This window comes from Brienomyrus brachyistius, chromosome 12 (assembly GCF_023856365.1).
Source record: "Brienomyrus brachyistius isolate T26 chromosome 12, BBRACH_0.4, whole genome shotgun sequence".
Classification (NCBI taxonomy): domain Eukaryota; kingdom Metazoa; phylum Chordata; class Actinopteri; order Osteoglossiformes; family Mormyridae; genus Brienomyrus; species Brienomyrus brachyistius.
The window spans coordinates 19,954,675-19,980,453 of record NC_064544.1 but is presented as its reverse complement, the minus strand read 5'-3'; the positions used below and the strand labels follow the sequence as shown (position 1 = coordinate 19,980,453).

The 25,779-nt window shown below is 40.3% G+C and overlaps 1 protein-coding gene across 1 annotated transcript in view; it reads left to right on the top strand.

Annotated features, from left to right (window-relative positions):
• LOC125705023 (uncharacterized) overlaps positions 1 to 18,806 on the top strand; it is a 38,826-nt gene extending 20,020 nt beyond the window's left edge. The window contains exons 4-12 of the mRNA XM_048971346.1: positions 4,990 to 5,082; positions 7,067 to 7,156; positions 8,669 to 8,761; positions 8,948 to 9,043; positions 9,525 to 9,543; positions 9,795 to 9,849; positions 16,569 to 16,622; positions 16,991 to 17,059; positions 17,385 to 18,806. Coding sequence (XP_048827303.1) covers positions 4,990 to 5,082; positions 7,067 to 7,156; positions 8,669 to 8,761; positions 8,948 to 9,043; positions 9,525 to 9,543; positions 9,795 to 9,849; positions 16,569 to 16,622; positions 16,991 to 17,059; positions 17,385 to 17,486 — 671 coding nt within the window. The 3' untranslated portion in view covers positions 17,487 to 18,806. The remainder of the gene's footprint in view (positions 1 to 4,989; positions 5,083 to 7,066; positions 7,157 to 8,668; positions 8,762 to 8,947; positions 9,044 to 9,524; positions 9,544 to 9,794; positions 9,850 to 16,568; positions 16,623 to 16,990; positions 17,060 to 17,384) is intronic.
• Positions 18,807 to 25,779: the final 6,973 nt, after the last annotated feature.

The window sequence follows — 25,779 nt, the reverse complement described above, 5'->3', positions numbered from 1 at the left end:
GTGACGAGTCAGGGGCGTGTGACGCGTCAGGGGCGTGTGACGAGTCAGGGGCGTGTGACGAGTCAGGGGCGTGTGACGAGTCAGGGGCGGGGACTTCATGGAGGCGGAGCAAACGGCGAATGGAGAGCGAGCTGAAAGACGAGGGCTGTGGGCGGGGCTGAACCTAAACACGAAAGCTAACAGCGGCATGTAACAAAGGCTTCTCATAGCTACACATGGTAATGATCACATCAGCACATCTGGCAGCGTATCCGGTCACTGTCTCAGCATATTCCTGCATGTTCACGTGAAGGTCATGGGAAGCTGCAGCTACAAAAATGCTCCATTCTGTGTGCAGAAAACAATCCTTAAGTGCTGAAGCTGCTCCTGCTGGCCAGACTCTAATGTATGATTTCATTGCCCTGGTCTGTTTCAGAAGTGGTCTGTAGGCTGGTGTTAACATAACAGGCAGATGGTCCGAGTGGCCTAGGTGGGGGCTGGGGGTAGCCCTATACGCCATGGGAATATTTGTATATGTCAAGTCAAAAATATTTTTCCCCTGGTGGCAAAATCCACATACTGGTGGTTCTTGGAGAAGATGTTTTTCAGTTTCGTTATGTTAAAGCCCCCATTAAAACTGACCAGGTACCCGGAACTGTAACCCACTAATGGTGTCATACAGCCAACACAGTGCATCCTTACCATTATACAGCTGCTACAAAAACAACAGCGAATTCTCTCTGCAGGTTAAGAGGCCGACATTTAAGAATAAGGAATTCTGTCTGTGGTGAACAGTGTTTAGCAGCTACTGTAACATTCGTACAGCAGGCGTCATTGATGTAACACACACTCCCCCGTCATCAGTCTTACTGCAGTTAGTGGCATCTCTATCGGCCCTGAAAGACATCAGGCCTACGAGGTGGATGGCCACATCAGGGATGTTATCATGGAGGCAGGTTTCAGTGAATACAAACACACAGCAGTCCTTCATCTCCACTGTGTGTGTCACTGTAAGTGAAGCTCATCTAGATTATTTTCTAAAGTGGACGTTGTAAAGTAGAGCTGACGGTATCACTGGTCTGCTGGGGTTAGCTGTTAGCCTAGCATGCATCCCGACTCTCTTTCCTCTCTTCTGCCTCCTCTCACACTGTTTGCGTTTCCTCCTTCCCCAGGTGGCTGTAATAGGTGATGTTAATGGCTCAGTCTGACTCAGGCTCCTCAGCCAACCAAACCAGCCCAGTTCCTCCATATTGCACAAAAGTATAAGCAGGACCAAACTTTCCATAGCAATTCCCTAGAATATCAATCAATATTCCACAGTCATATTTCTGAGAATCAAAAACTTTATTGCCATTATACAAAGCTATGAGAAAATTGTGTGTCACGTCCAGGAGACGAGCGAGGGGCGATCGCGGCTTGGGCGGCTCAGAGAGTAATCAAAAAGCAGGCAACAGGCAGGATACGGGACGAACGGGGGTTTAATCAGGAGATCCGGGGCAGGGAACATAGGACGGCAACTGACATCAATGACAGACAAGGGGTTCAGGCACGCCAGAGACTTAAATACATCAGACAAAGCAAAAGATAACAAGACACGGCTGGGCACGATCAGGGAATCACACGTGGGTAATTAGGGGGCGTGGCACACACGAGGAGCGGACGGGCCGGGCATCACATTGTGTGCAGTCCCTTGCATTGCGAAAATAATAGAATATTACAAGCAAACATAAATAAATAAAATTATTAAAAATAATTTTCTTATGTACAAAAAAGTTTTATATAACAGAGCAGGTTTTTGCACATTGCAAGTTTTTTAGAAATGTTGCACAAATGTAACCCAGTAGAAACATTGCACAAATTTAACCTGGTAAGATATTGCCCAGGTTTGTGAGAGAGAGCAAATACCCTTCCGGTGTTCATTTATAATTGCAACAGCCCTAGGATATGTGCTGTTTTTCACTGTTTGTTTTGGCTTTTATTGACCTGTACTGCCTTCCTGAGGGTAACAGCTGGAACAGGTGATGTGCCGGGTGGGATGTGTCCTTCAGGATGCTGCAGGTTTTACAGTGGCTGCGGGCAGGGGCGCCGCTAGCAATTTTGGGCCCTATGACAAAATATGAGGTTGGGCCCCCCTACCACACCCATTCAGATCTCTGGGGGCCCCTAAAGGGCGTGGACCCTTAGAATTGTCCCAACTTTCCCCCCCTTAGCGGCGCCCCTGGCTGCGGGACCCGTACAGCTCCTCCAAGGAGAGGAGAGTGCATCCAGTGATCTTCTGCGCTGTGTTGGTGACCCTCTAGAGCACTGCCTTTTCTTGAGCCGTGCAGCTGGCAAACCACACTGGCATGCAGTGTGTCAGCAGACTTTCCACAGAGCATCTGTAAAACGAGATCAGCAGCTCCTTGGTTAGACCACTGTTTTTCAGGACCCTCAGGAAGTGGAGTCTCTGCTCAGCCCAGTTGTGTTGGCCTTCTAGGTTAGGTCCTCAGACCTTCTCCACACAGTCCCCATTGATGTATATGAGCAGAGGGTCAGGTATGTTTCTTCTGAAGTCCACAGTGATCTCTTTTGTGTTTGTGGTGTTAAGGACCAGGTTGTTATTTCTGCATCATGATGGCAGTTTTTACACCTCGTCCCTGTTTTCAGATTCATCTCCCTCTGTGATGAGCCCGACCACTGTGGTGTCGTCCGCGAACTTCACGATAGAATTGCTTGGGTGGGTGGGGGTGCAGTGGTGTGTGTAGAGAGTGTACAGAAGGGGACTCAGCACACATCCCTGTGAGGAGCTGGTGTTGAGGCTGAGTGCTGTGGAGAGCTGAGGCCCCATTTTGACTCTCTGTGGGGGTCACTGAGGAAGTCCTTAATCCAGGGGCAGGTGGAGTATGAGAAGCCAAGGTTGTTTAATTTTGTTACCAGTCTATTTGGGATGATCGTGTTAAATGCAAAGCTAAAGTCGACGAAAAGAAACCTGGCATAACTGTCCTTCTATTCCAGGTGGGTCAGGGGTATGTGGAGGGCTGAGGCTATTGCATCCTGCGTCGATCTGTTTTTCCTCTATGCAAACTGATGGGGGTCGAATGTGGGTGGAAGTCCTTCAATGATGTGATTTCTGACCAGTTTCTCGAAACACTTCATAACAATTGGAGTGAGAGCTGCTGGCCGGAAGTCGTTTAGGCTGCTGTTGGTCTTTTTTGGAACAGGGAAAATGCTGGAGGCCTTCAGGTCAGGTGGGACAATGGCCTGTGCTAAAGACAGGTTGAATATTTAGTGAAAACCCCCTTGAGCTGGTCTGCATAGTCCTTCAGCACTCTACCTGTGATGCTGTCAGGTCCTGCCGCTTTACTGGGGTTTAATGCCGGGAAGCATGTGCCTCACGTCATGCTCCCCCACCCTGAAGATGTGGCTGCTGTTCACCGCTGGATGTGATGCAGTCAGATTTGGTGTTTTTTGTTCAAAGCGGCCGAAGAAGCAGTTCAGCTCCTCCATCAACGCAGCATCGCCACCCACAGCATTAGGTCTGGGTTTGTAGTTTGTGATGTTTTGGTCCCCCAGTCACACCTGCCTCCAGTTGTTGCTGTGGAGGTGCTCCTCGAATAATCCAACTTGGCCTTTCTGATACCCCTTTTCATGTCCATATCACCAGACTTGAAGGCAGTGTCCTGACCTCTGTCATCATCCAGGGTTTTTGGATGGCATACACCCTGATGTGTGTCTGTGCAGTGCTCGATGTGGGAGAGTACAGATGTAGTGTACTCCTCCAAGTCGTGAAATTCAAAAATACTCCAGTCTGTTTTTTCAAAACAGTCCTGCAGCTGTGAGGATGCACCTTCAGGCCATGTTATAACAGTTCTTGGTGTGGGGGGGGGTCTCTTTTCCTGAGGGAGGTATAAGCTGCTAACATAAACAGGGGTATGTGGTCGAGTTGTTATTCTCATGACAATTACGATGCACAATAACTTAAGGGGCCAATGCATCAATGAACCGCTGTCCTTTGCAGTGGAGTATTGCCGAGTGTGCTCAGCAGAGCAGTATTGCAGTCTGCTCACTAGTGCAGTACTACAGAGTGTGTTCAGCAGTACAGTAGTGCACAGTGTGCTCAATAGGTAAGTATTGCAGAGCCTCTGGATGGGGTTACATCTACAGAAAATCAAAGCACACCATCAGCCCACAGTTTCTGTTGGTGTAAGCAGCCATCTTGTGGGAGTCATTAGGTGTGATGATGCTCTGCATGGTCCTATAACAGCCAAGGAACATGAGGGCTTTTTACAAGAGCAGCTGCTCCCTGTGGCTCAGACACTGTTCCCTCATGATGTTCCCTCATTCCAAGATGATAATGCCCCCATACACACTGCTAAACACATTCAGGAGAGGTTTCATGAGCACCAGGATGATGTCAGATGCCTTCCTTAGCCTCCCAGCCACCAGATCTAAACACCATTAGAGTTTTATGGGAAGTTCTGGAGCACAGTGTGTGAAGTCGATTCCCCCACCTTAATGCTCCAAAGATCTGGAGGCTTTTCTTTCTGAAGATCGGTCCAGTGTCCCACTGCACACATCAGGATCCCATGACCACACTGTAGGAAAATCTGAACCTATTATTGCAGCTAAAGGGGGCCAAACTCCTTATTAGGTCCTTGAGATTAATATACTGATGGTTCCATTATTTTTCCCACCCCCTGTAAGTGTCCATCCCTCAAAGATATCCTCTAGGGACGCAAGGAAAAAAAGTGTCCTTCAATTTTAGGTTATTTGTGATTTTCTATGTCTTTGGAGGAAATATATTTTTATTTCACAGCATGTCCTCTTTAGTGTACAACAGGAATAAATTTGTTTCCTTACATCAGTGAAAAGATGCAAAAACAAAATGTCCACTACAATGGACATAAATGAATGGGTGGGGTCTCAGGAGGTTACAGCAACCAAAAGTACACAGAGGGATAATGTTTAATGGGGCCTGTTGTATGTTATGTTTATTTCATCTGTTATTTTATGTGTTTTATTGCTTTTCAGATTTTGCTCAGAAAATCATTCTAGGGATTTTCTTCATGCTTCACCTAATATTAAGTTTGCTGTATGTAAGTGTGATTTTAGAAAATGACAAAGGTAAGAAAACCTTTAACTATAAGCAAACCATTTGACTGTAATAAAGCTCTAATCATTTGTCAATTATTTGGTAAATGGTGTTTGCAAAATCTTCATAAATCAGAAATATTTTTTGAGCTGCTGTTAACAATAATGCAATATAAACATTTCTAGTTTGAAGTTATCATTGAATTATACCCTACTAATAAAGTCATATTCTTTGATGTAATCAATATGAAATAGACAGTAATATATCCTGTGAACGCTGTAAAAAGGACACTTCCAAGGATGGAGTGTTTTGTTATTAACTTGTTCTGTGTGTCTTCAGATAAAGTCAAAGTAAAAAGTTTGCAAACCCGTTGGAATTTTCTATATTTATGTCTAATTCCCATATAAAACATGGTCACAATGTTCATGTCACAATAATCAACAAACAGTCTCCTACCTGTATAACTAAAGACACACAGATTTTCAGAGAATTTTTGGTCATATTGAAAAAATCATTAAAACTGTGAAACTGAAGGTTGAAAAAAGTGAACCTGAAGCTAATGGCTTTTTAAAAAGCTCATTGCAGTCAGAATTTATCAAACCTGGAGTCCATTTAATGACACGAGTTCAGAGGTGTGGTCTAGAATTGCTGTGATTGATAAAAAACACTGAAAAGTTTGAGCTTTTGACAAGAAGCATATCCAGATGAGAATCATGCCTCACATAAAAGAGTTCTATGTTCTCTGAAGAGCTAAGAACTATTACTTTACATAAGGCTGGAAAGGGTTACAAAGTCATCTCAGGTATTTTAGATATTCATCCGTCTACTGATAGGCAAGTTGACCATAAATGGAGACAATTTGATATTATGGCTACTCTGCCTAGAAGTGGGTGCCCCACCAAGACGACCCCAAGAGCTCAATGCAAAGTCATCAACGAGGTAATGAAGAACCCTAGAGTGACTTGAGTACGTCAGTAGAACTGGCGGACATCTCTGTTCATGATTCAACATTAAGCAGAACCTAGATCAAGTAAGGAGCCCATGGCAGGACACCAACGAGGAAGCCACTGCTGTCAAAGAGAACATTGCTGCATACCTGAAGTTTGCAATAGAGCACTTGGACATTCCACAATGGTCTTAGGAAAATGTGTTCTGGAGTGATGAAACCAAAATTTAACCATTTGGGAAGAACAAGCAGAACTTCATTTGGTGTAAAAAGGGCACCTGTATATCAACATCAAAACTCTACAGTAACGTATGATGGAGGGAACATCATGATTTGGGCCTGCTTTGCTGTGTCAGGGCCTGGACAGCTGGCTATCACTGAGGGGAAAATGAATTCCTAAGTTTATCAAGCAATTCTCCAGGATACTGTGAGGGTGTTTGTCCATCAACTGAAGCTCAGAAGAGGCTGGGTGATGCAACAGGACAATGACCCCAAACATCGCAGAAAATCCACAGCATAATGATTTCAGAAGAATAAAATCCACCTTTGGAGTGGCCCAGTCAGAGCCCAGATCTCAGTCCTATTGAGATGCTGTGGAATGACTTGAAGACAACAAAAGAATATGGAGGAGTTAAGGCTGTTCTGCAGGGAAGAATGGGCTAATATTCCCCCCACATGATGTGCAGGTCTGATCTGCAGTTACAGGAAGCGCCTGGTTGAGGTCATTGCTGCCAAAGGAGGGTCAACCAGTTATTAAACCTAAGGGTTCACTTACTTTTTCCACTAATACTGTGAACATTGAATGTGTTTGTATAATAAAGACATGAAAGAGTATAATTTTTTGTGTGTTATTGCTCATTATGCATTTCAGTATCTGTGACTTAGATGAAGATCAGATCACTTTTTATGACCAATTCATGCAGAAAACAAGATAATTCCAATGGGTTCTCATACTTTTTACATTGACTGCATGTATTTACTGATTTTAGAGGGACAAGAAGTTTTTTATTTCATTAATAAACTTTGTTGTATTAGAAACTAAAATTAACTGCAACTAATTCTGGCCACAGGACGACCTGTAAAGATCTGCGAGTTTGTGTTTGTCTACATTCTGACTGTCACATTGCTGTTTCGATTCTGGAAACGGGAACATTTATTTGGTACGTATTTGTTTTACATTAAAATAATTTTTAAACAACACTTTTATTGATAAGTTGTTTAAATATTTTGTTTATTGAATACTCTTTTACATTTTAAATAATATGATTTTTTATTTTGTAAACAGAGCATTGCAAATGTTTTAATTAAAAAATCCAATGGCTGTTTGACTGTGTATATGGTGCTGTGACAAAATAATTGCTAATCAATCAAGCTAAGAACCAAATATAAATGATAAACTAGACACACCCAAGCTTGATTGCTGCCAGTCCTGATGAACCTACACATCACTTAAATAGAACCATTGCAGCAATATGGAGCTGGATAAGGGGTCTGAAGAAGCAGCAGACCATGCCTCAATCAGAAGAGCTTCCTGAAGACCTGAGAAAACAAATCACTGAAATATATCAGTCAGGAAAGGGGTACAAAACACTCTCTAAAACCCTTGGAGTGCAGTGAATCACCATGACAGCCATCATCTCCAGATGGAGAAACTTGGAACAGTGGCAGATCTGCCCAGGAGTGGCCAGCTGAACAGAATTACTCCAAGAGCACAAAGAAACCTGATCAGGGAAGTTACAGCAGACCCTGGATGAAGATCTAAGGAACTGCAGGCCTCTCTCAGATTGGTTAATGTCTGATTCCATGATTAGAAAGACAGTGGACTATAATGGTGTCCATGGGAGAGATGCAAGGCAGAAACTACAGCTAAATAAGAGGAAATAAAGGCTTGTCTAGCATTTTGCAAAAAGTACCTTGATTACCCCCAACACTTTTGACAGGATGTTCTGTGGATTGATGAGTCAAAAGTGGAGCTATCTAGAAGACATGGGTCCTGCTACATCTGGCGTGAAGCTAACACAGCTTCCACACAAAGAACATCATGGCCACAGTCAGACATGATGACAGAGTGATGCTGTGGGGAGGCTTTGCTGCTGCTCGGCCTGGGCGACTTGCTGTAATTGAGGGACGCATGAATTCAGCTGTTTGACAGAAAGTTCTGAAGGAGAATGTCCATCTGTGGTCTTAAGCACAAGAACAAGTCCACTTAAGAATGACTGAAAAGAAACAAAATTATAGTTTTGCAGAGGCCTAGTCACAGTACTGACTTGAACCTCATTGAGAAATTTGGGCAGGACCTTAAATGGGGAGTTTATATTTGAAAAACCTCCAATATGGCTGAATCCTAAAACAATTCTGTTGAGAAGAGTGGGCTAAATTTCTCAAACGATGCCAAAGGGGGGGAATTATTTTGTCACATGGGTGCTATGGGTCTTGGGGAATATTTGTTTTTTTTAATTTTATTTTTAGGTTTTTTCCCTTCCTTCAGTGAATCATTTAAAAACTACATTGTGCACATAGAATGTTCTTTGTATTATACTAAATGTATTTGTTATCAGACACATTTAAGTGTTATGGATGTTAAAAATAGAGGAAATCAGGGCAAATACTTCATCACAGTGCTGTATACAGTCAAAAGCTGTATGACTAATGCTTTTCTCTCTACCTTTCAGCCAAACCCCGTAAATATGTATATTTATCAGGGGCTTTTGGTCTCCCTCTCCTGAATTCTGTTGCCCTGGCTGTAGTATTAATACTCAACGCAGGTAAATATACTATAAATTTGAGATGTTTCTCCAGCAATTTTACTTTTACTACATAAACCTAACCATATAGCTAAATTGTACAAACCTTTTAGGAAATATATAGATTCCTGTAGTTTTAATATCTGTCACTTTCTGCTCATTTACTGACCTCAGTTCTCAGTGATTTTTGTGATGATGTCATTTCAGACACAGGAAAACAGCCACTGGATCTACGACTGATTGTCCTGATTTCTGGGTCTGTCTCCCTCTTTGGCTGGTTTTTTATAGAGATGTCTGCATACTGTAAGTATAATTATAACAGAGATATGATGCATAATTTACCATAAAGGTTGAATATGTGTACTGGGACTTTTCCAGCATCTTGGTGGCTTTCCAGTCATTGTTTATATCTCCACATGCTCAGCGCTTAACATGGAGGAATATTACATTTACAATCACATTGATATTTATTCACCATACAATGTGACTCAGGATGTAACATTTCATATCACTGCTGCTTCAATGCTTTTGAGCTTTTTTGCTCTTCCTTTATGATGCTGTTACAGTGGTGTAGGACCGTTATGGCCTCCTGGCCAGTAGGGGGCACTGAGACTGTAATGTGGTGCTCTGACTATTACAAAGGAAGGGAGATAATATACAGTAAACATCCTCAGTGATGCAGCACATGTGTCCATGTAATACAGAAACAGCTACAATAAGCTTCAATTGATGTTTTAGTACTTTGAGCTCCAACATGATTAATTGAATCTTTTTTTAATTATAGGGTTGGCCAAAAAAGAAAAGTAAGTAGACATTTTTCTGATAAAATGTAATTAATGTAAAGAAAATCCATCCATGCAAACTACACAGAGCCCAAGTCGGAAGGTGTGAGGTGTTAAATATTGCATTTTTAATATCACAGTTCAAGTCTATGATCCAACTCTAGAGTTACCTAAATTTAAGGTGCTTGTAGGAATTGGTAAGATACTCATAAATCACTGTACTTACACTGTGATATTCTGACAAAAACTCTGTAATAACTGTTTTTCCTTAGAATAAAAGAACTGTTGGGTTTGGTTGAGAGACACCAAGATCCTGAACCAGACCAGGTAGGTGCCTAAGATGCATCTGTCCCTCTGGCTGGTGTCCTAGGGCCTGTTTCTCTACATCAGTCTGACCATCTTCCCTCAGATTATTATACATAATTGTGTCTGTAGCAGATCTGTGTTCCTTGTGCTCTTCCTCCTTCCCTGTAAGTATGGAGTCTGTTGAGATAGAGGAAGAGCCCTTATTATGATTCCAGCACACAGGAACATCTCAGTAAATTCTCCATGGTCACGGGCCTCTGATGTTACACATGGTAAGGAAGGTGGTCATATAATAATGTAGTCACTTCCAGGGCTGCCCTGTCTGGCTGCCTGCTGCAGCATCTCCCATGTGTGTATTTGTTTGTTTCTTTGTTATTTCTGTATTGTAATGTTACAGTTCTCTCTGTATCTTTTTAAAATACCTTTTTATGACTAACATGGCGTGGAACAGGAATGTTCTCCTGCTTTTTGCAGCTGCATTACATGCCACTGTATTGTGTTGGCTGTGTACGTACCCCAGTTGGCAGACACCACAGTAGCCATGAAGGAAATACGTTTCATGGTTAGCAAACTCACCACCCCACGGCTTTCATTGCCATTTCTAACGATTTCAGTCAGGGTTCATTGTCCTCCATCCTCACCAGCTTTTCAGTCTGTGCACTGCACCACCAGGGCCAACAGGACCCTGCACTTATGCACAATACTAAGGAGACACGTTCACCTCTCTGCCTGACCAGTGTATCTCTGACCCCAATATGACACATCTTACCCCAGCATATATACCAGTAATTTAACAGCTGCCAGCCACCACCAGGACCATGAGGAAGTGCAGGATGCCTTAGAAGAGACAGACTGGGACAAACTCTGTGAGTCTTACAGGGAGGAACCTGAGAGACTCAGCCACTGTATAACAGTCTACAGCCGCTTCTGTGTGGACAATGCAGTCCCCACAAAGTCAGTGTGCTGTTTATTTTTTGTTAGCAACTGTTTTTATTTGTCAGTACAATAAGAAAAAAAGGAAAACTTACACAATACATAAACAAACACTTTTCATACCCACTCCTTCTACAACAAAAACAAACATCTGCTCCGTATACAAAAATGCGTAAGATGTACAAACATAGAGAAAAGTCAAATGAAAAAATAAATCAGAGAGAATAAATAAATAAATACATTCATGGAGCAGGAGTCAGCGGAAGTCAGTTAGTTCCTTAACTTTGAGATAAGCAAGTCACCACCTGCTGATGGTTCTGAAGGTAACTTCTCACATGCGAGCTGTTAGAAGCTCCATGGAAATAATACCCAGCAAACTAAGAGCCCATAAATGTCTCCACATTGAGTGAGGAGGCTTCCGACGACAAAACAATCATTTCTAAAGAAGTAGAAAAGGAATAAAAGTCCAGTTTGTAAAATCATTCAAACAGATTGGGGGTAAATAGTATATCCCTGCTTATTAGAAAAGATGTATCAGTCGCTAGCTGGTGCAGGAAAGAAAGGACAATGCAAAAAAGACCCTAATACCCCATGAGAACAGAGAATACAATTTGGAGATGAAGAAACATTCATGTTCAATCGTTTCAGTGGAGTTAAATATATTCTATGATCAAGCTTCCAATGTATCATTTGGTGGTTAGGATTCCTAGAAGACAGAGAAACTGTCCCAAGTGCGATGAGACAGAGTATCTTCTGCCCTGCAGGCCAGGTCTTTTGATCACTCCGCTACGACACTAAGAGGCTTGGATGATGATTTAAGGAGAAAAGAATAAATATGAAACGCAGAACAAGAACCATTTTGATTACTACAGTCTTTCTGGAGTGGATGGAGAGGTAGTTCTGAGTCTAAAGGAACAACATACAGGAACGCAGAGCCGATTTGATACATACTGTACATATATATATAATGAGGTACCAGGAACATTGTGTTGAGCCCTAATATCCTGAAATGTTCTTAAACCTTTATCATTCAATATGTCCCCAAAAATCCAGTTAAAATTTATAGCTATTAAAAGGAGGGGAGTGATTATATAATTTAACCAAGGATTTGGATGAAGATTATATTCATTATGAGACCTAATAAAACCAATTCGGTTTGATGTCTGCTCCGAGCAAGGCAAGTGGGCCATAACTAGAGCGTGATAGCGATGTTAATGTCTTGTCTAAAGGATCCTTTCTCAGTCGAGTAATTTATCATATATAGTAAAAAAGGACCCAACTCAGTCCAGAAAGCAGAGTAAAACTCAACAGGAATTCCATCAAAACCTGGAGATTTTCCCTTCCTCGTGCATTTCAAGGCTTCTTCCAGCTCCTTGAAAGTGATTGGTTCAGCCATAGAAGTAGTCTCTGCATCCGAGAGATGTGGTAAATTAAGTATTGAAAAAAAGGAAGAAAATGCAGCCTGATCACATGTACATTCAGAGGTCTATAAGGTAGAGTAAAAAGAACAGAAAGTCTCATTGATACGTTTTGGATATGTCAACAGCTCATCCGACTGAGATATTATGGTAGTGATACTGGAAAATTTCTGATTACTACGCAGCTGAAAGGCTAACAGGTGACTAGGTCTGCTTCCATGAAAGTAATAGTTTTTCCTAGATCTTTGAATAAGAAATTCTGCTTTAGTCCGTGGTAACTTGTTTAATTCAGGTTTGAGAACTCTAATTCTAGTGGCTATACCATCAGAAAAAGACATTTGATTCAATCTCTCTAATGTAGCCAGCTGGGCTTCAAGCTCAGATATTTTCTTAACCCGCGATCTCTGAAGGTATGATGCGTATGAGATGGAAAAATTACAAATAAAGCCTTTCACTGCATCCCAGAGAATCCAAGGATCCTCAACTGAGTTTTACTTTATGTCAATAAAGTATAAAAGTATAAAAAATGACTATGAAAGTTTTATTCGTAAAGTAATGACAGGTTAAAGCACCAACATGGTTCCCTTGATGGCTGATTAAAAAGTCAAAACCTTAACACACTGCAACTGTGATCAGACAGAGTCATAGGCCAGATTTCTGAATCAGATATTAATGATGAAACACTGTGAGACGTGAGGATGAAATCAATTCAGGAATAGGACTTATGTCACGATGAAAAGAATGTGCATGTTCTTGCGGAATAATGAAACAGGTACCATGAATCTACTAATGAACAAGAAGACATGTAGTGCCTAAGATTATATGAGGAGAGGGCCTGGGAATATGTCTCACTCTCCCCCGATCTGTCCAGCTCGTGTGACATAACAGCATTCATGTCCGCACCCATCACTACTTCACAGTCAAACAGTTTAAGATAACTCATTAGAACGGGGAAGAAATCTGGATCATACATGGAAGGCACATTTACAGAAATAAAGGCCAACTCCCTATTTTCGACTAATACCTTAATGTGAGCTATTCTACCATCGGTGTCATTGCCATGCTCCAGAATATTAATATTTAAATTCCTCCAAATCAAAATAATAGTTTAGTGGCAGATGAGCATGAAACCACTTTATAAAATTTGTTGTTGCAGCTGTGGACATCATCCTTCTTTAAATGAGTTTCTTGAATTAGAGGTAGATTGATTTTCTTCCTCTTTAAGAAATCCAAGCAGCGTGTACGTTTATGGGAACCATTTAAACCATTTACATTCCAGGTTAAAACATTTAAGTTAGTCATGACTATTTACAGCTTGATACGCTAAGTAAAGTAAAGGGAAATGTACATGAAAAACACGAAAAACCCACAAATGTATACCAACAACCCCCCCCCCCCCCCCCCCCCGGAAACAAACAGTGCCGAGCTGTAAAGAACAGAATTTCTTATGCAGAAAAGGCAAAGAACAAGCCTAAGTCTGCCATAGTCGGCATACAAAATGTCTCCCACGCGCTGAAGGCTGACAGAAGCCAAAATACACTACAAACATGGAGAAATATAACATCACCTCTTATACACATATATAGTATGAGCCCTATAGTCATCATTTAGAATAATGTATAAAATAATAATCGTAAAGAGATCCAGAAGGTGAAAAAAAAGTTTCCCTCTGCTTTCTCTGTTCACCTGATATTAAGTCCATTTTCGAACACATGGTAGTCATATGAGAGGAGAATTCATTTCTCAGAGCCGCTAACTCAGATTTCAGATCCTGTTCTAGTTGCGCCAGTGAGTCCGCCATGACAGAGGTGTTAGCACTGCACTCTTCTGACTTAGATTTCTTCTTTCGAGGAGATGCAGAAGGAGTTAATGTCAGCTGTCTGCGTGGGATAGACATTAAGGATATAATTAAATGATATTGAAGCAATCGTACACGTCAAAAGGAGGCAAAAAATATAAAAAATACAGGCTATATGGCAGGAGTTCACTCAATGTGCGTGTAACTCCATGGATGCATCACGTGGTCCTCTGCACTGTTTTCAAAATAAACCATAGATCACAATGACCTGAAGAACCTTCTGAAAAGATGAGATGAATAAGAAGAGGTCCTTCAGATCTGGAGACAAGGAGGAGACCAAGCAGGTGCAGGCAGAACTGAAAATTCAAATCAGCAATAAGAAAAACCACTACAGGACATGCTGGAGCACAAGCTACAGCTTTAAGTGTAAAGGAAGTGTGGAATGGGATGAGGACCATGACTGGCTACAAGCAGACTAGAAACATTGAGGTAGAAGGGAGCAAAGATTGGGCTAATAAGCTGAATTTGTTTTCATTACTTTTGGTTTTCACAAGCCAGTGCAGCCCTCCCCTGATTCTGCGAGTCTTAATGTGTTTGAACAGCTGACCTAAAGATTATCCCAATAACCTGCATACACACTGGCCCTTTGCGGACAAGGCTGGCCATCCCTGCTTTAAGCAGTATACCAACTTCTCTCATTCATGCGTTCCTGGCAGAAACATTGCAGCACTTAAAATGCCCATGCAGAACATACAACTCGGGTTGGGGACCGAAAGTAGGTTCCAAATTAGAACCAATAAGAAAATACCCAGTACCTAGTTTTTTTTTTTTTTCAAATTTTCGGTTTGAGTTGCCAAACACTACATATCTGCAAGGACATGCGTGGCATCAACGCGCAACAACCTAGCATGCATGACAACAGTGTGAAAGATTGACAGTGAATGTTCAAAAGTGTAGTTTCACTTTATTACAGAAAACCACAACAGACACACATCAAATCTATTCTTAAAATGAAGGTCTGCTGATATTACTTGTCCTAAATTGATTCTGTTTTGGCCAAAACCCAATTATGCCCCTGGATCTGGCTCAGGCACCGGCGCCTGAACTTACAAAATGTTTTTACATGCCTGAAACTAACGTCATTGTCACTTCCTGTTGCCTACATAAGAAATTACAGAGTAATTACAATTCATAATGTGAGCCAACAGATAAAGTCACTTGTTCGCCAATAATGCTTGTTTATTTTTGGGCTAGGAATTGATATAGTGAAAGAGCCAAGAGTTAAAAATACTGATTTGTAAACACGGTTCTTTTTGATTATAGCAAATTCCATGTATATGCAGTAAATAAGAACATTTATTCGTTTTTTTTTATTGTACGTCAGTGCAGTTGTGTAATTAAGTCTTTTGGGAAATATGAGGCTAAGAGTTTGCACCCATCCTGTATATTATTGAGTAAAGTGCTGAGTGCTGTTTTGAATCAAAAGGAGATGCAATTTGCTCATATTTTCTGACTACATGATCATGAGCTTGTGGGCATGTTAAATTTAAAGCACAATTTACTATTCTGTCAACAGCACTCCTGTAGCTTAATGCACAGAGCTTGCGGGGGGGGGGGGGAAGTCTGCCTAAATTATAGCCCTTCCATGTAAATAATGGAGTTAAACATACATTGTGCACAGGAAAAAAGAACAGCATCCACAGCCCCCCTGACCGTGCCCTCCCCCAAGATCTCGCCTTTGGAGAACGCTGCAGCTCCTGGCACAGCTCTGCCCCCCCCCCCCCCCCCCCCCACCACACGTGTCTCGCAAACGTGCTCCATGCTCCCAAAAGCTGTGCAGTGGCACCGCTGGTTAAATCCCCAAAACTATGTGTTTGAGGTGCAGAAAGAAACTTTCCGTTTTTTTTCTAAATTCTGACACCAATTGTAATGCAGGCAAAGGTTGATTAAACAAACAAAATGTTTATTGGCAGCTTAGATAATAATCTGCATATACACTCTGTTAAACACATCAGTCATAAGCCCAAACGTCTATAATGCTGAACAACTGGCACTGGCATCCCATGCATGACAGATGTTATCTGATGCTATTTGTTTCTCATGGTTACAGTAATGAATTACACTGTCATGGTCATTATCAGGGACTGTCAAACAGTCTGTGCCTCGACAAACACATCCTATTGCAAGACTTGTTTGTGTCCATGGCAGAATGTTTCGACTGAGGAAAAACTGTGTAATCTATGTTTAAAAGTCATGTCAATGGTAAAAATTGTATTTCAGTCAAAATGTCCATCAGAATTCACCATGATGATCCACAGCCATTATATCTGACATCTGTAAAAACCTGTCTAGAAGGAAGCTAATATCTTACACTGTCCATATAGGAATATTGTGAATACTTTACAAGTGTAAGTGTTTGATGAGTACTTAAGTATGTAGACTGTTGATTGACCATAAGTTTATTTGGTTGCATGAAAATTAATCATGAACTGAAAAGGAAATACCACTTTATGGTATTATTTGTTTAGCTAGCCCTGTCAATAGTAAATTTATCAACAGATGTTCTCATTTTGTGATCACATGGCAATCAGGAGATGGAAGACTGCTCATATTCATCTAGCTCCGTTGGATCAAACACAAACGAGGTAAGCAAAGGACTTCTTATAATCCAGGGGCTTTGTGATTCTCAGGGATAATGTAATGGAGGCTCCCTGGGTCTTTGGCTGTGGGTTTAGCTGCAGTGTGATTTGGAAGTAAGAAGCTGGCTTCTTACCAGCAGTCCCCATGCATTGTAAAAGCATTGTAATTATTTTAAAAGTCTGGATTCTTAAACAGCTGCTGTAGATGTTGGGTTGTAGACTGTTGGTAATTCCAACATTACATTAATTTTTGGTTACATGAAAACTAAAATAATGTAAACTGGAAGGTAAATATCACTTCATGGTCATGCACATGGTCGTTTGGTGAAACCCAGTAATATGGAGTATTTAAGTTAATACTGTCACTTCTGTAGGGATCACATGACAATGAGGAGACTGAAGCATTGTCCCACACTGATCCCAATGGACCAAACACAAAGGAGGTAAATAGAGGAACGAGAACTCTGTGATTCTCAGGGTTCCTGTCATTTACTCCACTTTGGGTCCAAGGACACTGTTACCTGACAGTTTTTACAACGTATTTCAAAAGAATGAGGAAGTTAGATTTTTAATGAAAGTCTGTATGTAGGAGAGTTTGAGTATTTCATTCATACTATATTTTTTGGGTTGTTAACTATTTCAAATATTTGGTCACATTAAAATAAGTCCTGTAAACAGGTAGGTATGTTAATTACCATTACATGGTGACTACATTAAGTGTTTCATGAAAAATGAATATAAAATGTAACAACTGACACACTTTTGCAGGGATCACATGACAATCAGGAAATGGAGGCATCATCACCTGCTGATCACAATGAACCAAACCCAGAGGAGGTATTACTGGGGGAGAAGAACACTGAAGGCTGAAGGATCTATAGAGTTTAATTTGATGTGTTTTGCCCAAGTTTACCAGGTCCTGTTGGATCAACAAGTTACTCGTGTTAGCAGTCATCAGACTATTGATGCTTTTTTACACTTGACTATCTGAAGACTTGAGGGACTTTGCTGGGTAGCAGATTTCCAGGACATTTCTAGGACCAGCTGCACATGCATATAAGCAGATGTTCATCTACAGAGCAGCACCCTGGGAAGGACCATTATGTTGTACCTATAGTCTAAGGATAAAATCAGCTGTGAAGATCAATACAGGGTCCTTCATGTCATCCTGTTTCTTCAAAACTGAACTTTGTATACTATACTTTTGTTATATGGAACTCAAAAAGATATTTCTCAGAATATCTGCTTATTATAAAAGGTTATTTACTTCATTTGAAGAGACATTGCTTAGCAAAACATTGTATTACTGGAAAGTTAGTCACAAGCAAAGTGGTTTCAGGACAATATTTCAGAAACATTCCTGTGTAAATATTTGACATTGTTTGATGATTATCTTACTTACCTTTGTTTGTTGTTTTCAGTGTTGAAATGTATAGTTTACTGACAATGAGGGCAGTGTGTGGCTCAGTGAGCAGTGATCCTCTGTGTCTGTGATCAAAAAGTCACCAGTCTGACCCCAGCCTCAGCACATCTGCAGGTGCTTGAGCAGGGCCCTTAACCCCCAGCTCCCTGGGTGCTGCTATGGGTGGCTGCCAGCTCACTCTCACCTACAGAGAGCAGGATGGGGCAGGTGTAAAGAGAATTTCCCCACAGGGACCAATAAAGTATCTATTATTATTCTGGATAAATCTTCACTGCTCACAGTCTTCAGTTTCAGAATGATTATTGTGACATGCTGTGTTTAAGCTCGACTTCTTGTTTCTGTAATTATGTCACTGCTAACTGGGGTGCAGCATCAACTATTGCATGTTTATGATGTCACAATATACACATAAAATAAACTATTATTTAAGAAATATTCCTTGGAACAATAAACTGTGGAAAACCGTGAATTTACAATATTTTCCTTGAGACTTGAAGGAAGAGTCTTAACTTGACGGAAAATGTGCCGGTAATTTTCTGCCAGTACATTTTCTGTTTTATGGCGTTTTTTTTTTTTTTTTTTTTTTTTTTACAGTGTGGATGAGGTAGGAATGGTGTTTGCATGTTCATGTGTGTGTTAAACTTGTATAGCTTTACTGTAGCCTTGCTGGTGTGGAAGACAAACGGCGGTGGATGGGAGCAGCTGAAAACATCGCTTTTCTTCACCTTTCAGCTTGTTGAACAGCTGGTTTGGTTAAGGACTCTCGCCAGCTCTTTACCAATAAAGGTGTAGTAGCGATTACAAGCACTGTTGTTGTTTTCCGTCACTCCACCCGAGTTCACCATCTCTGTAACGGAACCGTATCCTTGCTGTTAGTAAGGCATACTAGTAAAATAGTATGCCATTAACATATTTAAGCACACCCTATTTAGAGAATACTTCTATTAGACTTTTTTGACCCAGTTAAGTATATTTAATATACTAAAGTTGTGATAATGATATTAATTTAATATATTAAAAATAAATTCAGTGTATTGACTTCATACTTTTTTGACCGAGCTTATTTCATACTTAAATATACTTTAAATAAATTTAATGGAATGTACTTTTAAACATACTTGTAAGATTCTGCAAATATATTGCCCGTATACTATTTACATGATATGTAAGCATTAATAGTCTAATTTTACTGCAATTTAAATGTTTCTGCATTCTACTACAGACATTAAGTATGCATATTAATATGGATTTTATTATGTTATTCCGTTAAAACTGGGAAGAAAACTTGAGACAACATTAACAAAAGTTTTTTTATTATGTGCATCAACCACAACATATAAATCAAAACAACAAAAGAACAATCAGCATCAACACTTTACTTGCTGTTTTTTTGTTTTGCAAAGCTCTCGTTATTGCACTTTCTCCTCAAGATATTCTTCACCTCTTGGGAAGAGGTCCCTGGGAATTGTGCGATGACGCAATCTGTTGAGAAAATTTCAGATCACTTTTACTGAACCAGACAAATGGTGAGCATTACTGTAAATCAAGAGTTTCAAATGAAGGCAAACCAAAAATTTTAAATCTCATCTGCAAAACCTGTGTGTACACAGGTTACCCTTTGCTCACAACCAGTCCCCTAATTAGAGTTGCAATAGTAACCTGCACACACAAAGGGGCTTTCTGGACATCCCTCCCCTAACATCTACATAATGTAATTCCACACATCATTGGAGCGATCAGGAGTTTGGTTGAGATCCCTCTCTTTTCACATTTATAAAGCTTTTCTAAAGTTTCAGTGCCATAGAACTGATATGATTGAGAATAGATTTGTTTAAAAGACATAATAAATCTTTGCGGAAATGCAAACTTTACAAAAATTACTAAACTAATGGGCAACTTGCCTAAATTGTGCACAGAACATACCTATTAATGCTTCGACCTTTTCAGGGTCCAGCTGGTCTTTCTCTGGCAGGTCCTTATGATTGCTTGCATGCTTCCCTGTGATCGATAAGGATGCCAATGTCTCCTTCCCGAAAAGCAGTAGTGCCAGCTCTTGTGTACAAAGTGACATCCTGGTTTTGCTCAAACGATCAAAGAGCCTTTTCTGGACTTGAATGCAGGAGTTAGGCAATGTTACCTGAAAGTAAAATGTTATGCTTAATTTTTCTTTATGATTAACTTCCTTTTAGTCATGTACTTCAGACCTACAATACCATGTCTAACAAAGGTTAAGATGCTGCGTAAAACATAATATGGGTAACCTATCTATGTGCTAATTAACAATATTTCCCATCTTTAGAACTTATCATGTAAGGATAGCGGACCTTTATTATAACCATTAATGTTTTGAAAATGAGAAGTAATACAAAAATGACCAACTTGCCATTTTTGCTCATTTAATGCAATGTACAAACATTTACACTTGTTTCATGTTTACTAAATTTCTCAGTTGATGTACATGCTTATTTAATTTTGTTTCATTGGTACAGAACTAGGGCGGCATGGTGGTGCAGTGGTTAAGACTGTTGCCTCACACCTCTGGGACCCGGGTTCGAGTCTCCGCCTGGGTCACATGTGTGTGGAGTTTGCATGTTCTCCCCATGTCGTCGTGGGGTTTCCTCCGGGTACTCCGGTTTCCCCCCACAGTCCAAAAACATGCTGAGGCTAATTGGAGTTGCTAAATTGCCCGTAGGTGTGCATGTGAGAGTGAATGGTGTGTGAGTGTGCCCTGCGATGGGCTGGCCCCCCATCCTGGGTTGTTCCCTGCCTCGTGCCCATTGCTTCTGGGATAGGCTCCGGATCCACCGTGTAGGATAAGCGGTTTGGAAAATGGATGGATGGTACAGAACTAATACCAATCTACCATGCCAGGAACCGTACCAAATTGAAAGTTCTGGTAGTGAACCAACCACCGAATACACAATAGTAGCAACAGCATTTGTGATTATGTAACCCATCCATGTAGGAGCAGTAGGGCATGCAGCTACACTGGCAGTGCCCAGGGCAGTAGTGATGTGGGACGATACCTTGATCAGTGCCACATTACTAGCCTAGGAATTGAACTAGCAACCCTGTGATCACAAGAACAACTCCCTAACCGTTAGGCTACCACTGCCCATCACCAGCTGATGTGAGGCAAAGACTGTTTCTGTTCTTTCAGCATCCTGCTTGCCTCACCTGGAGTATTATGTGGATAACCTTAGCTGAATATCATGTAGAAGTGGGCTATGCTCTTTGAAATCTAATACTCCTGATGCATCAAACAAGGATAGCTATATAAACTGAAAGAAAGTTAGTTAAATGAATAATTAAAATTTTAAAATATGACAATAACATGAGTTAGATGCAGTTACTGCCTATTTTGTAAGGAACTATTAAAGGTCATCTGCAATCTGTAACAAAATAATTACAAGAAAGGGCTTAATACCATGACTGGTGAACTTGCTGAAGCTGCTGTACCAGAGCTTGAAGGTCCTGCTGATTCGCTGCTCGGAGTGCTCCAGCTGGGGGGCGAGCCAGTGTGGCCAGCCAGTGGTAATTTTGACACTACGTCTTTTAGGGTTTTGACAATTGCAGGTAGCTCTGAAGAGAAATGGTGTTTTGCAATGTTTTGGTTAGTGCTGTGTATGAAGGTGAATATTTCATTTAAATACATAGAATTAATATAAAGTCATATGCTATTTCATAAATATGCTACTGAATATGCATAACTTTGAGCATCACCAACAACGCTTTGTGCCTTCTGTGGTAACAATACAAAATTATTGGATGATTTATATTTGAACCATAAAGCCATTTACAGACCTGCCAACCTTGGGAAATGTTTTTGAGTACCACAACGGTGGCACTCTCGCAGACTCACACTCGCTTGGTGAGCATGACCGGAGTGCACAAGTGGTGACTTTAGTTGGGGGCAAGAGCATAAATTTGGTTTTGATATTGGTGGGGACATATAAATCTAACACCCACCTAAACCCACCCCCCATAAGCTTATCAACACTATAATCGTTGGATATTGGTGGGGACATGTCCATGTTAATTCTACACCCTTGGTTGGAGGGGCAGCAATTTATGACTGGCAGGATGCTCGGCCAATCATTTCATGTGTTTTTCTTTTACCACAATTAAAACAGTTAATATGCATGTGATGGTTGTATGTACCATAGAAAACATACCTTTAAGAGCCTTTATGGTCTCCATGTCAAGACAACAGCTGGCACTTTGGGTTGTACTTGGTTTGATGTAGCCGTCATCCTCTTCATCCTCTGAATCACTTACCAACTAAAATAAAAAGAAAAGAAAACATTAAGTTGTTACCTTTCTCAGTCTTCAGACGAGTGCGGGTATCCACTAATGTGCAGAGCCATAGAACTCTGGAAGCATGTTTGGGAAACCCTGGGAAGAAGGCTGCACACTGCACTTTATTATGTGCTGTAAAGTTAGTTTATAAATGCAAATTTATAATTTACTGACAAATAAACTTGTATTTGTATTGAATAGCTTTAATTTATAATTCAACAAAATATATTCTTACCAGGCGTTTTGACATACTCCTTTGACGTCGGGCACAGTCACTTTCTTCAGAATCATAACACACCTCTGTGGGAATTACAGACCTTTTTTTCCGAATTTTTTTCTTTAGCCTTTCTGCCATTGCAATGGCAGCATCCTTGTTTAGGGTGGGGTTCTTTTCCTATATTCAAATTAAAATGGTCAGGGTTAAAAATGGTAAAAAATATATATTTATTTTACAACATGAATGCATTTTTGCAATAATAACATATGGTACTGGTAATTTGATTACACTTCCAGTAAATAACATTGTTTTACAACTACCAGATCATTTGCATTTACCATGCCTTCAATGGTTGGAAACATTTCAGAGATTCACATTTCCGACAAATCTAACAATAGTGATTGTTTGCTTACCTTCTTTTTTTCATTGACATTTTCAACAAGAAATCTGCTATTTACTTTTCTCTGTCTCTTCACATTCACAGAAGTATTCCAAATATCCCCTCCATGAATGAACTTGTCTCTTTTTTCAGCCATGATTTTCCATTCATCTGTAATAACGACATTAAAGAAGGATAATGCACACTATTTAGCATATGCACCTTTACTGTACAGTTGCACCGATTGCAATTTTCTTGGCCATTCTGTTTTTTGACCTGCCAATGTGTTTCGATTGTGCTGTTCGTTTTCTAATTTGTTAAAATGAAATGAAAAATTTTGCAGTTTAGCACACTCCATGCACTTTTATCTCAAAGCAATGAGCTAACGTAGACTCGGTGGCAAATTTAGACATGGACAACAGACATGCTAACCGCATCTACTAGCTACTAAACCAGACTAATGTAATTATTATTAACTAGACAAACTAGTGTAATTAATCTTCAGATTAGCTTACCTCCAAGAAGCAATATCTTTGCAGCAATACAGAGTTCTTTCTTCCCGCCTTTTTTTGATGGCCAAAGAACTTCCACCCAACCGTCTTCAGACTCTAAATCGGTGCATTTTGTAACCTGGGTTATGTCCTTCTTGTCTGATTTGTCTACAATATCTAAGCGTTCCACCTCTACAGACCTATCCTGAAAATAAAATAATGCTAAATTGTATTTTGCAGACATCTATGCCGCTATGCGTTGCTAATTAATTAGCAGAGAACAATCTGGTAAATCAAATTACCATCGTGACATATAATATTTAGTGTTAATAGCAAGTTGCCTGATCCTCAAAATATAGAAGATGAAGTGTTACGATACTGATAATCAGATTTAACTTGCAGATTCTGATTTTCTCTTGAATTTTTATATTCATAAACATCAATATCTGAGGATGGATGAATGGTGTGAGAATGGCAAAAAAAGAGGAAGATATAAGAGATTCTTGGAGGAGGATGATTCGCGAGTACCAATAAAGACTAAATACAGACGCAAGGTGACAAAGGTATTACATCTGAGTTAATTAGCAATTTCATTTATTATACTGTGTAATGTTACTGAATATTTAAGACAATTCCATCTTTTGTTCTGGAGGTACAACAGACTAACAAGACCCATTATAAGTCATATATTGAATCCGGAATCCCTATTCCTAGGAAAAGTGCTTACAGGAAAAAACAAAGCAACGTAAGTCTTATTTTTAAAATGTACCGACTTGTTATATTTATTCAAAGTGAAATCATTTAAATATGTATTGTATAATATAAATTTGACTGAATTAGTGGTGTATGTGAAACATTAAAACGTGTTTTTTTTAGCGCTCATGAATCTGAGCAAGAAAGTGTGGGATTTCTTGGACAAGAGACAAAGCAACTGATGGTAAATAAAATACATTTAAGATAAGTAGATATTCTGCATGAATGGAAACATATAATAGTCTGACTGTACATTTTAAGATTTCAGATGAATTATTTGAAGCCCATGGCCCTGATGTACATGATGAAAATCAAACAGATGTCGTACAGTTACAGGAAGAAAAATGCACATTAGTAAGTTTAAGCTGTTTCATTACAATTAAATAGCAGAATGGAATTCTAAACAAGGTGGACAGGTGCAATGTCATTTATGGAAAAAGTAGAAGCAAATGATCCTGTTTTTTGTCTAGCACATTGCAGAAGCTGACACACAAAGTAATGAAGATGGTAATGATGAACGCGAGCTCCATTCTGAAAAGATTGCCATGAGCAGACAGGTACTGTGAATTTTTGAATCACATTTGCACAAATAATCTTTGGTCCCCAGGAATTGCTGTATGTAAAAGGTGGGCGATAGGACCTAAAGTTAATATTACAGTATTTTTCACTTTTTAGACATTGATGGTATTATATCACGGTATTACATTTTTATATTTACAAACAAAAAACACCTTTCTTGAATGCAGAATTTTATTTTCATAACAAAAGACTTAGTAAACTTCACAATTCCAAATTAATAAAACTGAAGAACAAAGACATAAGAATAATAATGAAAAATAAACTGAAGTGTACTATCCATCCATCCATTTTCCAAACCGCTTATCCTATTGGGTCGCGGGGGGTCCGGAGCCTATCCCGGAAGCAATGGGCACGAGGCAGGGAACAACCCAGGATGGGGGGCCAGCCCATCGCAGGGCACACTCACACACCATTCACTCACACATGCACACCTACGGGCAATTTAGCGACGCCAATTAGCCTCAGCATGTTTTTGGACTGTGGGGGGAAACCGGAGTACCCGGAGGAAACCCCACGACAACATGGGGAGAACATGCAAACTCCACACACATGTGACCCAGGCAGAGACTCGAACCCGGGTCCCAGAGGTGTGAGGCAGCAGTGCTAACCACTGCACCACCATGCCGCCCCGAAGTGTACTATACTTTTCCAAATTATAATAGTTACGATGGGTAATATAACAAAGCACATTTTCTTTGTTGCCAATATATGTACAGTATAGGTAAAATGCTATTACTTGAGCATTAATAGCCAGTTTTTCTTTACAAACAGAAGCATCTCTGCCTTGTCACCCACACTTATATGGTGGTTCCCCCATGGTTTACTTTGGTCTTACATGCGTTACAGACTGTGAGCTTTGTGACTTCTAAACTCACAGTTAAGAACTTTCACACTAATAGTATGTAAACACATGGCTTAGTGTGTGTCCACGGCTGTGATGTTGCCTGTGCTGCCATGTAATATGGCTGACTCGGAATTTCTTTATCCATTCATCTTAATGTGGATCTGATATCTGATCAGCT